General features: G+C 38.5%; 1 protein-coding gene across 1 annotated transcript in view; it reads right to left on the bottom strand.

Annotated features, from left to right (window-relative positions):
- METAP1 (methionyl aminopeptidase 1) overlaps nucleotides 1-12,766 on the bottom strand; it is a 63,048-nt gene that overhangs the window by 24,414 nt on the left and 25,868 nt on the right. The window contains exon 2 of the mRNA XM_033106647.1: nucleotides 3,269-3,320. Within this exon, the coding sequence (XP_032962538.1) occupies nucleotides 3,269-3,320 (52 nt within the window). The remainder of the gene's footprint in view (nucleotides 1-3,268; nucleotides 3,321-12,766) is intronic.

The following is a 12,766-nucleotide window of genomic DNA, read 5'->3' as shown; positions in this document are numbered from 1 at the left end:
AACCTTGAACAAATAATATAAGCAAAAAGCTATCTAGATTGAAATATGGCCAGTTCTCTTCTAATAATTTACTTAGGGAAATTCACACTTCAAAAGTCAGTTCATTTACATTTTAGGAGCAATTTGATCTGAGCCCTAAGTGCTAGACACACACTGGACACCTAATAAATCTGAACTGGACTGGGTGGGGGGGGCGGGGATCAGTAACAAAATTGCATACTTACTGGTCTTTCTCAAAAGGCTGTGAAAGCACAGGACATTGTACACAAACACTTGTAAGCTGTCTCTGGAACATCAAGATGCCACAGGGCCAGGTAAGCTGCAGATAGTGTCAAAGAATACTGGGTATGTTCAAGGTCTGGCCCAAAGCCCATCACATTCAGGCTTTAGCCTTTAAAAGGTTCTGGGCGGGCTGCCCCCTCCAGCTGGCTGACATAAAATAACTACACATGTCTAAGCTTTGCCTAGGACAGGATTTTCTTATCACAACTCTGACTCGGTTCTTCCAAAGATGACTATTAAATAGCTGTGGAACACTTATATATTATGTACTGTACACATGCAACGACTTCACATGGATTTGTTAATTTAATCCTCACAACTTACAATTTAAGTATTTTGAGGTAAGGCTCAAAGTGAACCACGCTCAAATTCGCTTTGTGGAACCCATTCTGAAACACTACATAACACCTTCACTCTGCAAGCCCAAAATCAAGCACACTAGTTTGGAGGGTAGAGGAGTCGCATAAAAGAATTATTTAGAGTTTTTTGGGATGTGTGTGTGTGTGTGTGTGTGTTTAATGGAGTTTTTATAGCATATTTTTTGCTACTCAAAAGACACCCGTCAAATGCTTCCACCTCTTATTTTAGGAAATGGGAGACAAAGAAACATGATGACTATCTCAATGATACATAACAAGGATAGACTAATATTGAGATGTGAAGTGCTACAACTTTTACAGATCACACTAAAAGCAAACACTACTACGTATGTACACTCTGGCGGGGACACGGTATAGGAAACGTGCGTCCTACCATCACCATTACGTGCCTTTAAGGCCTTTCTAATCTATTTGATCTTCTTTACTATGACACACAAAAAATAAATCCTGCCCTTGAGTCATTTATTTAACTCACACTTGAAATTTTCCTCAAGCTTGATCAACTGCTGCAATCAAGAAAACTCCAGGTCCAGATAGTTTCACCGGTGAATTCTACCAAACATTTAAGGGAGAAATAATACCAATTCTACATAATCTCTTCCAGAAAACAGAAGAGGGGGAAACACTTGCCATTTTATTTTATGAGTCCAGGATTACTCTAATGGCAAAACCAGTCAACGATGTTAAAAGCAAATTACAGACCAATAGCCCACACGAGCAAAGCTATAAATCAGGCATCCTTCAAGATCCGCACACAATACATGTTAAAAAAAGGAAAAAGCCTGAGTGTATCACCTTCCTGACATAAACTGCTTGATATATGTTATCTCATTATTGTTTCTTAGAATAAGGTGCTGTCTCTTATGATGCCCTGTTCTGTCCTAAGCCAACCTTCTTTCTCCCAGCCCCTTCCCCAATACTCTGCTTAGCTCTGGAGATCACCCTTCCCCAAACATTCCCTCCTCTAGGGCTGTCATCCACAGTGGTGTAGTCATGGTCAATTTATTAGTGTGGGAAAGAAACAGGGCTGGCCGGCTGAGCGCTGTCTCTACCTGACACAGCCCAAAGGGATGAAGAATATTAGGCTCACCCACTGAAGAAAATCATCCCAAAAGATCCAAGAGGGCACCATACTAAACACTTAGAGGTATAAGTAAAACCAAAATAACCTCCATTCAATGCAGCAATAATAACGTTCTTTTTATTAGGGTACATTACCTATTTAATTCTCTTGTAGGCCATACTGAAATAACTCTACCCACAGAAATCCAGTATTAAAAAAACAGGCACACTTCAATGAGTTAGCAAATGCTTGGGGTAGAGACCCATTCTAAGCTCTTTGACTTACATACTGTTTCACTTCAACACTCTGCTTTCCTATGTTTTACCTTCCTGATTATAAAATGTTAATTGGCTCAAAGAGCTCTAAAAATACACAACGCATTAGAAATATAATATTTAATGTACGAGTGGATAAAGTTAAATGGAACTACTTAAAGCAATCTCTATGCCCTGATTTGAGGTAACAAATTCTGTCATTTACTTTGATAAACTCATTTATTCACAATCATTTTTCCTCATCACTAACTACATTTCCTCCAACAGCCTAGCATTTCCAGTAAATGTAGACTTCACTTTACACGACAGAAAATATCTTCTTAAAGTTTTATCTCCGTTTCCTTCAAATGGTAGTTAAACTGACCTCAATGTGATTTTAAGATATATATACACACACACACACACACACATATATATAAAACAATCTACCAAACTTCATTAAATCAGCAAATTTCTAAAAAATATGCAAGTAGAGGAAGAAAAACTACCAAGACCAGTAAGTTGAAACAGCCCTTAAACTAAGGACCACACGTGCTGCGTAGTCTGCCAAGGCTTCATCCATCAGGACGGCAACACCATGAGAAGAGAAAGCCCTTGTCAATTTTCAGGTAACAGTGACGGGTCATCTTAAGCCAGCCACACTCGTGACATGAATTTACAGATGAACAGCCAAGCAGGAAAGGCTATTAGAATCAGAGATACATCCCCGTGGCTGACAGAATAGCTAAGAAGCAACCACCAGTTTCTCACAAAGTAACTTCAAAAGAGCAAATTAAACATTAGACTATAAGTAATAATGTTAAAATACCAAAAAACAAAATAATATAATTTTGAGTAGAAAAAGCAATCAAAATTCAAACTAAACAAATACAAAAGACATCAGGCTAAATAAAGACAGACAGCTCATGTGCCCTTGCCTTCAAAGTGCACCATTTCTAGCAAAGGAAAGAGTCTGCCAAAAGATTAGACATTCTCAGGTATTGCTCAAGTAAGATCCATCTATCCTAGCAACCATTTCATGTTTTCATGTTACATGTGTCATATAACATCAACAAAGACATTACTCAGCCACATTTTAGTTACATGATTACAAACCACAAAAAACAAAAAGTATGTCCAAATTCTAGCTTTTGGAATTACACTTTCAGAATATTCAGATACATACTTTTAGACTATTCAAACATACACTTCCAGAAGTGGAAGAATACTTGTCTTCTGCACAAAAGCCACGTAAGACAAATGGTAGAGAGATGTGTGGTTTTACTTACTTGCTTTCTTATGCAGTAACTTGTGAGTAGCCCAACTTCCTTTAAAACATTCCTAAAAGAGCAAACATGGAAATTAGTGTCAGTCCTTCCTTCATTAGAAACATTATTTTCAGGGACGTTGTACATAGGAAACAGTCAGTGGAAATTTCATTTGCAAAAATCAAATCTGTGGCTTCACGATGCTGAATATTTAGAAAAGCTTAAGAAATGATGGCAGCTACTGAAAAATTCATTTCAAAAAGCAACCTAAACTTTAGACTACTTTCAGTAAGCAAGAAACATTATCCTATATTGTAAATAGTAGTTGTAGTTGTATTTCAATTTTATGTCACCAAATTATTTTGAAGTATTCAAGAAAGAACCATGAGCCAATTATCAATCAAACCCGAGGAAGAAAGACAAGGAAAGATCCTGCAGATTCTTCCGTTATATATTTATAGTAGTTTGATTCCCAGTCAGTCCTAACCCACTTTGCTTACTACGTGCTGACAGCCCTCTAGACGGTGAGCTCCATGAGGGAAGGGACCATGGCAGGTCTACCAATAGTCTCCAGAGCCAAGCAGAGCGCCGAGCACACGGTGAAGTTTCAGTGTGAACTTGCTGATTGATCAAATGGATGAAACTAGAAAGACTAAACTTTCACTTAGGAAAATACGTTCAAAGTATGTTTCAAAACCAGGAGGAACTACTGAACTGGGAAAAATGAGTTCAAGTAATAAACTGAATTAAAATAATGAACTCAAGTAATAAATTAGAAAAATGATTCAACCAGGCATAGATCTTATTTATACCTTGATTTTTAGAGTCTCTCCTTCAAAGAATTTAAAATTATTCAAATACAGTAGTTTTCCCCCTTATCACAGTTTCACTGTATATGGTTTCAGTTATCTGCAATCAATTGTCGCCCAAAATATTAAATGAAAAATTCCAGAAATAAAGATTTTATAAGTTTTAAATTGCACTGTGTGCTGAGGAGTGTGATGAAATCTCGCCCAGTCCCGCCTGGGACATGAATCACGCCTTTGTCCAGCATATCCGCTGCATACACTGCCCACCCGTGAATGACTTAGTAGCCATCTGTTATCAGACCGACTGCTGCTGTATTGCAGGGCGTGTGTTCCAATAACCCTTATTTTACTTAACAATGGCCCCAAGGCACAAGAGTGATGCTGGCAATCCCGATATGCCAAAGAGAAGCCAGAAACTTTATCACAGGTGTGTATGTATAGGAAGATACATAGTATTTATAGGGTTTGGTTGGTCCTATCCAAGGTTTTGGGCATCCACTAGAGGTCTTAGAACATATCCCCCGTGAGTAAAGGGGGACTTCTGTAAATCATTACAAATACTAAGAAAATTTACAAATTCTTAAAAATGTTTTGACTTTGCAAACATAAAAGAGTAAGTCCTGGATAAAAGCTAAGAAAAAAACAGAAAATAAAACATCCTTAGGACGGTGTGGTTATGAAACCGATAGCTAAGGCTATTCTCCCTGAAGGTTTACCAGGGGCCTCTGAGACAGCAGTTTCTCCCCCCAGAGTCCGGAACTTCACTATTTCCTCTCTACTCCTTGTAGCCTCATGGCTGGCAACAGTTAAGTCAAGGAAACCCAAGTTATACTTATTTCCTCCTACTACAACCTACAAGGTCAACAGACTTCAAATGTATGCACAAGTACCCACAACATTAAGAACTGTTTCATTATTTGAAGCTAAAACTGAGGACGGTCTTTTGGGGAGGATGAGAGATGTGGTGGGCAGAATGATGGCACCCCAAAGATGTCCACGTCCTAATTCTCAAGACCTGAGAACATGTTAGGTTACAACTAAGGTAACAGGGAATTAAAGTTGCTCATCAGCTGACCTTGAGCTGGGGAGATTCATCTGTTTTATCCAAATGGGCTCAATGTAATCACAAGTATCCTTAAAAGGTAGAAGTGGGAGGCAGAAGGAGTCAGAGAAAGATGTAACAATGGAAGCAGGATCACAGAGATATTCCATTATTGGCTTTGAAGGTGGGGGAAGGAGACTGGGAGCCATGGCAAATAGGCAGTCTCTAGAAACTGGGAAGGCAAGTAACAGATTCTCCCCAGGGCCTCCAGAAAGGAATGCCGACCTGCCAACACCTGACTTTAGCCCCGAGACCTGTGTCAGACTTCTGACCTACAGAACTGGAAGATAATAAATCTGTGTTGCTTAAAGCCACCAAATCTGTGGTAATTTGCTATGGCAGCTATAGAAAACCTAATACAGGAGGGAAAATAAGAGTTATCCCTATCTGTTGTCAAACAGCAAAAACCACTCATAACTGGCAAAAAGACTAGTTCCTCCCCACCCAGAGTTACAGGGAATAGGTAGAAAAACAAGTATTTATCTATTCTGTCACAAGAAAGGGATATTATGTTTAATCGGAAAATCCCAAGAACTAAAACAGGAGTAAGTGATGTCTTCAGTGTTACCACACCTACAGTACTAGAGTAAGAAAAGTCAATGCTGATCCATAATATGAAGACAACCACAAGAGTAACTAAGTTACTGTTTACTGAATACGTACACTGTATGTCTATATTTCATTTCATCCTCCCAAAAACCCTGCAAGGCAGCTGGCATTATCCCCCTTTTACAAATGACAAGCCTAAAGCACAAACAAGTGTGATAATTTGTCTATCACATAAAAGAACCACACCTGGCAGAACTAAGACTCTATCCCAGCATTCCCTGACTACAGGTCACCCTGTCACTGCTTTACAGTGTTTGGATGGGTGGGTGTGGGGAATGTGTATACTCTATTCAAAGTGTCAATGTAGCACCAAACTTGGAACCAGAAAACATAGGTGTGATGAAGCTCTATCACGTATTAGCTGTACCATTATACGCTCTAAAATTTTATGTTTAAATCTAGAAAATGATATTACTAACCATTTTCATGGATCCTCAGTTGTCTCACCTATAAAGTGGGGTTGACATCTCCAGAAGATAACGTGGCAGATTTTCACGGGCTCCCACACGTCTATTATAGGAGACGATGTGAATAACCTACATGGAGTGGTTGACCATGTGTCTAGCACACAGCAAGTATCACGTGTGGGAGCCCGTGACATCCAGTGCTTATCACTACGCCTGGCACTGAACGGGTTTTCTCAATATATGTTGGACAGTCAACGAAGATTAATGTTACATATACAAAAGCTTCTTCTAGTTCTAGATGGGAATGTAAACTGTTTTCATTACCTTCTAGGACAAACTGCAAGCTGCGTACTCCACAGCCTTCTCCCCTTTCCTTCACACCACCAGAATCCTGCTACCGTGGCGTTGTACTGTGCCCTGCTAAAAACACTCCCAGCTTCCTAATGACACGGGCGGTCATGGGATCTAGTCTGGCCAACAGAATGTAAGCCTGGTTGTTAGGGAGAGCTTCTGGAAAGCTTCTTAGAAAGCAGGCACCTATTTCCTACTCTTTGCCCTTTCCTGGCTGCAAACCGGGCGATGCTGCCTGAGGTGAAGCAGCTGTCTTGTGATCACAAAGCGACAAGCACACCTCCAGAGGCCTGGTCCCCAATGACTCTGGGCAGACACTGGAGTGATGCAGTGGAGCCTCTGGAGGGAGCACAGCTCTGCTGTGACCTTGATTTAGGCTCCAGGAAACTGATTTTGGACTCACTCACTTTGTGCTGAACTGTTATAGCAGCCCCAGGAATCCAATGCAGTAACTGACAAGATATCAAGGCACACCAGAATCTTGTATTTACTACAACTAAAACAACGAGAAGCACTAATTACAGTCTTTTTGAAGCTTTTTCCACTTGCATGTACTTGTTTATGGAGTCAACTCGCAATTATTTGTGATAATTTTAACGGGGTGAACAAAGGCATGACTCATTTTAGGAAACTTCACTTCACTCAGTAACTTCAACTTCTTCTCTTCCTCCCCTATCCGAGCTATTCCTCATCACAGATACAATCAGCAAAAGTGGACTTGAGTTTCAGTTGTTTTTCCTTCATCCAGTCCAGCCTATGGCAAAGATTTGAAGGCAGTAAGACCGTCCACAAGGAAAAGATTCGGAATAGGGAAGGAAAGGAGTGAAGGGAAAAGTTCAGGGTAGGTCCTAGAACCCCAGTTTAAGAGTCTGCCAGGCCAGAGGCAAAATCCCACCACGGCAGCATGGCAGGCACACCACTGGCTTTTCTTCACTTCAAGGCCTTAACTCTACTGTTTCCTTGACACCAGACAAACCATCTGCATTTATTCTAAGCTGGCATATTGCACCAACTACACGTGGTACAATTTTCAATGCATTTTCATTATGCCAGCTTAGAATAACTCCATGGCCTGTCTGCCTGCCCGATGGGAACTGTGTACAGATGAAGAAGTATGCACACATCCCCTTGGCACTGGTACAGCCAACACTGCACGCCACTATGAAGAGCCTTCCCTGAAACAATTAAGGACAGATTCTTGGTCTGGCACATAAATCCCCTCATCCAAAATCCTAACCTACTCCAATTGTTAGGCAACCACCAGCACAGTTTGTACCCTCAGGCGGGCTATCCCTTTTCCTGCCATCACTGAAATTAGAATATAAAGACGACCGTGAAAAATGGAAAAGAAAAAAGAAAAGTCAAAAACAACAAAGAAGCAACTTCTGGAGTTATAGAACAGGGTTAACATAGATGACCTTTTAGATACTCTTCAGCTCTACAAGCCTATCATTCCATTCCATTTTATAATTATGAAACAGATTACAAGTTCGAAGAAATTTTAACATGACAGTAGAAATCAGTATCTCAAAATAAAGGAAAAATGAAGAAAATCTCCCCCAAAGTTGAGCAAAATAATAAAATGCTGAAAATAAAGACAAGGCATTTTCGAAACACCAAAACTACCAAAACTAACTACCGTGTTTCCCCGAAAATAAGCCCCAGTTAAGATCGTCAGCCAGATAGACGCATTTAGTACGTTATGACGATGTTCCAGAAGATGACATGACTGTGTTTGAATAAACGTAGATTGTTGTAGATGAAAAACTAAGACATCCCCTGAAAATACACCCTAATGTGTCTTTTGGAGCAAAAATTAACATAAAACTCTGTCTTACTTTCGGGGAAATATGGTATTAGACCCAGTCTTATTTTCAGGGAAACACGGTAGTCTAACTACTGAATAATTAAAGTTTCATAAAGTAAATGGGGAGGAGATACCAAAGAATTAACAAAGTTTTTCATAACTGAAAGACAGGAGTTTCCAAACAAAAAAGGCTACCTCAAAATGAAAATCAACTAGCCCAAGGCATAATTTGAAATTTCAGAATGCCAGGAATAAGAGAAGATCCAATAAGCTTATGGAGAAGCAGGGGGGGAGGGGGACACAATATGCAAAAGATTATAAATCCCAGTTGCATGAGACTTTCAACAGTACTAGCAGCTAAAAGAAAATGGAGCCATAACATAAAAATTCTCAGAAAACGATTTCCAAACTAGAATTCTATACCCAGCAAAACTGAAAATCAAATGTCAGGGTATAGTAAGAAACTTTCAGATATGCAAAATCTCAAAAATTTACCTTCCACACAATCTTTCTCAGGAAGCTACTGGAGGAGATACTACAGGAGATGTAAAAAATGAGAATAAATCAAGAAAGAGGAAGATGTGATACAGGCACGACAGAGAGAAGTAAAGGGAATCTCCAGGATGATGCTCGAAGAGAGATATAAGGATGATTGCTATGAAGTAAGCCCAGAGTCAGAAATTCTGGCTGTAGGAGGTCAGAAAATCCCAAGAGAGACATACCAAGATAAAAATTGATTAAATGACAGATGTATTTAAAAGTATTGAGAGGAGTTCTATATAATTGTGGAAGAGACGGGATGAATCAGTAAGTGACCAAAGGAAACTGTTTAAAAAAAATGGGAAATAGGAAAGGAGGAAGGGGATCATAAGTTAGAAGCATTTGACTTGGTATGTGAAATAATTTGAATAACCAACTAAAAAGTTACAAAACACTTTTAATTATGGACATTTTACCTCTATGATGTTGAGACAGTAAACATAAAATCAATAGAGAAACATTTAAATTTCCATTTTGTGAGTTAAGATTCAATACGATATAAAATATTTTTAAAGCATATATATGCCCACTGCTAAAAAAAAACCTTTAAAGAAGTTTATAATATGAATGAATTATCATCTAAAAACCTCAACAATTTTAGAAGGAAAACACAGAACTTTAAAACTGAAAAAAACGTACAGTTTTACATTAGATGAAATTTGCAAAGTAGCCAATTTCCCACTCAATAGCTACTTCATTCTGCTGTCATATCTTATGTAATAATCGACAGATTTTTTAAATGCTGTTATGTTAATATAACCTATCACAAATAACGTTTTTAAAAATGAATTTTTGTTTTGCAGACAATGTAGTAATTTTAAAAGCTTGCTCATGGTCATATATAATTAATACCTTATATGTCCAGATATTCAAATGCAGTTTTAGACTGCATTTAACATTAAACATCTTTAATGTTTAATGATACCCTCTAGGTTGAGTATCCATTTCACTGTATCAATTCCTGTAGTGTGATACTTAATTTTTAGACCGTTGAATCCTTTGAGGATCTTGGGAAAGCAATCATTCCTCTCCAAAGAAAACACATCCATGCACAAACAAACATGTGCATACAATTCCATTTACTCATTCCTTCATACAAATATGGAATTCATGTTATGACCACAGGACTTTGCTAGGTACTCGGCATTCAGCAGTGAACACAATATAGGCCCATTCTAGACAAATAGTACATAGCTAATAACACAATTAACTACACAGTTTAAGTCATAAGGACCTCACAGGGCTATGCGAAGAGGTGGAACACAAGAGCTAAAGATACAAAAACATAATAATAATAAAAAATAAATAAATAAAAGAGCTAAAGATACAGGCAGCGGCCAGATCACGTTAAGGATTCTGGCCTACTAACAACAGAAAGCCACTAAAGGGTTTTAAACCAAAGAACAAATGAATAAAGATCTGAGTTCGTGGCATCCCTGATCTCCATCCATAAACCAAAAATTAAACTCCTTTTTCTAAATAATACACAGAATGGTCTTGAAGAATTCCATAAAATTGGCTTTTAATACAGGCAATCCTTGCTTTGTGTAATAGTGTAGAACTATGAAAATGACCATGCAAGCTGTAACCATAAAAAACAATCTTCATATCAAAATAAAAAATTATCATTGGTTAATGAGAAATTCTTTGTCAAAACATTAAAAACTCCCTTACTGTCATTTATAAATATTATATACAGGGAACTGAAGGGAAAACAAAAGAAACTAATATTTGTTTAGTATACTGTAATTTAAAACATTAGAAATACTGAGAATTTGAGTGCTTTATTTGTTTAAAAATGTATCAAGACTAGTTTGAACAATGTTTGCCTTCTTCCCACGTATAACCTATGAAACATAGTGAGCATGCTTGGCCAACTTGCATACTCCTCTCTAGGTTTGGAACAGCTTCCAAATTTAATCCTTTATACTTTCAATACCTGTGAGAGTTCCTTTAATGTAACGTGTTTTGTTTGGTGTCACTTCCCCTTAGATACTGTCATTCTTGTCATCACCAGTTTCCTCATTTATGTCATTTGCCTCACAGAGTTTCTCTGGCTTTATATCCAGATGCTCTGGCATGGTGGACAATGTCAACATTCCCACGGTCAGGTAATACTTCTACAACTCCACTAATGTATGTATATTTAGAATTCATTTCCAGCATTGTCACTTACCATTTATTTGCTGCACTTTTATCTGGGAATATCTGGACACTGGGAAACAATGAAGCAACACAACTACAGGCTCTGCTGTCTACCCAAGAACTGAGTGGCAGATGCATAGTGACCAATCACTGACAGGCTTTGGAAGTGGAACGACTCGTCACTGATCAAGATACACATCTGTGACTTACCCAGTGGTCTAAGGACTGAAAAGCTAGCAGTGAAGTTTGTACTTTATGTAATCACTCCGTGTTGTTGGGAAACTGGTTTTGTTTAACTGAACTGTGGTAACTAAATTCATGCAAATCAAAACTGCAAAGCAAGATCTGCCTTTATATATATAGTCAGCAACCTGATACCATCCACTTATGAAACTTTTCTAAATAGGTTATGTGAACAAAATACTTTAGCATCACCCAGCATCTTTTTCATCCTCACAAAAGCTGACACATATATTCCCTTAAACAAAATAACACCGCTATCCCAACTGGTTCATTTAGAAGAACACAGAAGTTTACATACCAATTTATACCAACAAAGGGAGTGGGAAGGAACCATCAGAGAGGAGAGGTAAAAGCAGCTTTAAAATGTTATAGTCAATGAGTATCTTTGCCTAATTTTTTAATACTACAAAAAACACATTGCCTATGTATTACTAAGGATAATTCATAATTCATCAAGAGTTTGTAAGTAGGGACAACTCAAAACCAACACGGTTTTCTAAAACATTCAATTTCAAAACTAAATTTAGTTCAGGCTAAAATCATGGACTTTGAACTCAGACTTGTGTCTTAGCTTGGTCACTTGTTAGCTGTAAGACACTGAGGGAAAATATCTTAATATTTCCAAGTTCCTCTTTCCTAAACTATAATGTGGAGGAAACAACTGTGTAAAATATGTGGCCGAAAGTAAGTGCTCAATTCTAATTATCATCAATTTTATTATTTTTAAAAGCAATTTAAAACTTAAAGTTGAGAAGATGATGCACCTAAATATTTGTCTTTAATATGTGTGTGTCAACCCTGGCCCAAATTCTTGGCTTACGAAAACTTACGACATTAAGCAGCTAGTGATTACTGCGGATGTCGTACCTAACTAGCATCACTGCCCACAAAAGCTGTGAAATGGGAACGGGGAGGCAAGAGCCCAGCAGAACCTGAAGTTCAAATGCATTTCCCGGCCAACACACAGACCATCACAGAGAACAACAGAGGCTCCAGGGTTTTGAGCATAACCTGTGAACCAATCTTTCACAGAATACTAAGCTATGCAGACACAATGGCAACCCTTAGGAAGCGAAGCTTTTTCTAAACAAATAAATAAATCAATGAATGAGTACAGATATTTAGCAGCCACACTGCAAAGAAGACAAAAGTCACAGATTCACAGATTTTGTCTATAAAAACTGTAAAACCTGAACAGAATGCAGGGAGCAGCTATTTGAAGACTCTGAACACAGAATAGTAGCAGGCAGATTAGGGAAGACCAAAATTTGAAGTACCACTGAACTAGTAATGAGTTTACCGTCCCCACCCACCACCACCCAATCACTAGGGTCAACACGGAAGTGACCAGCAGGGCACAAACACGAGCGCTCAGGAGAAACCCCGAATTCTGGCTCATGGAACAGGAAAGGGAACTTCTAGTGCTCAAATAGTACACATATCCATCCACCTTCTTTTCACTTTTCACTCCTCTCACACCCCAGGCCCCAAGTGACCCATGAGCGT

Source organism: Rhinolophus ferrumequinum, chromosome 5 (genome assembly GCF_004115265.2).
Source record: "Rhinolophus ferrumequinum isolate MPI-CBG mRhiFer1 chromosome 5, mRhiFer1_v1.p, whole genome shotgun sequence".
Classification (NCBI taxonomy): Eukaryota; Metazoa; Chordata; class Mammalia; order Chiroptera; family Rhinolophidae; genus Rhinolophus; species Rhinolophus ferrumequinum.
This window is presented reverse-complemented; position numbering and strand designations above follow the sequence as displayed.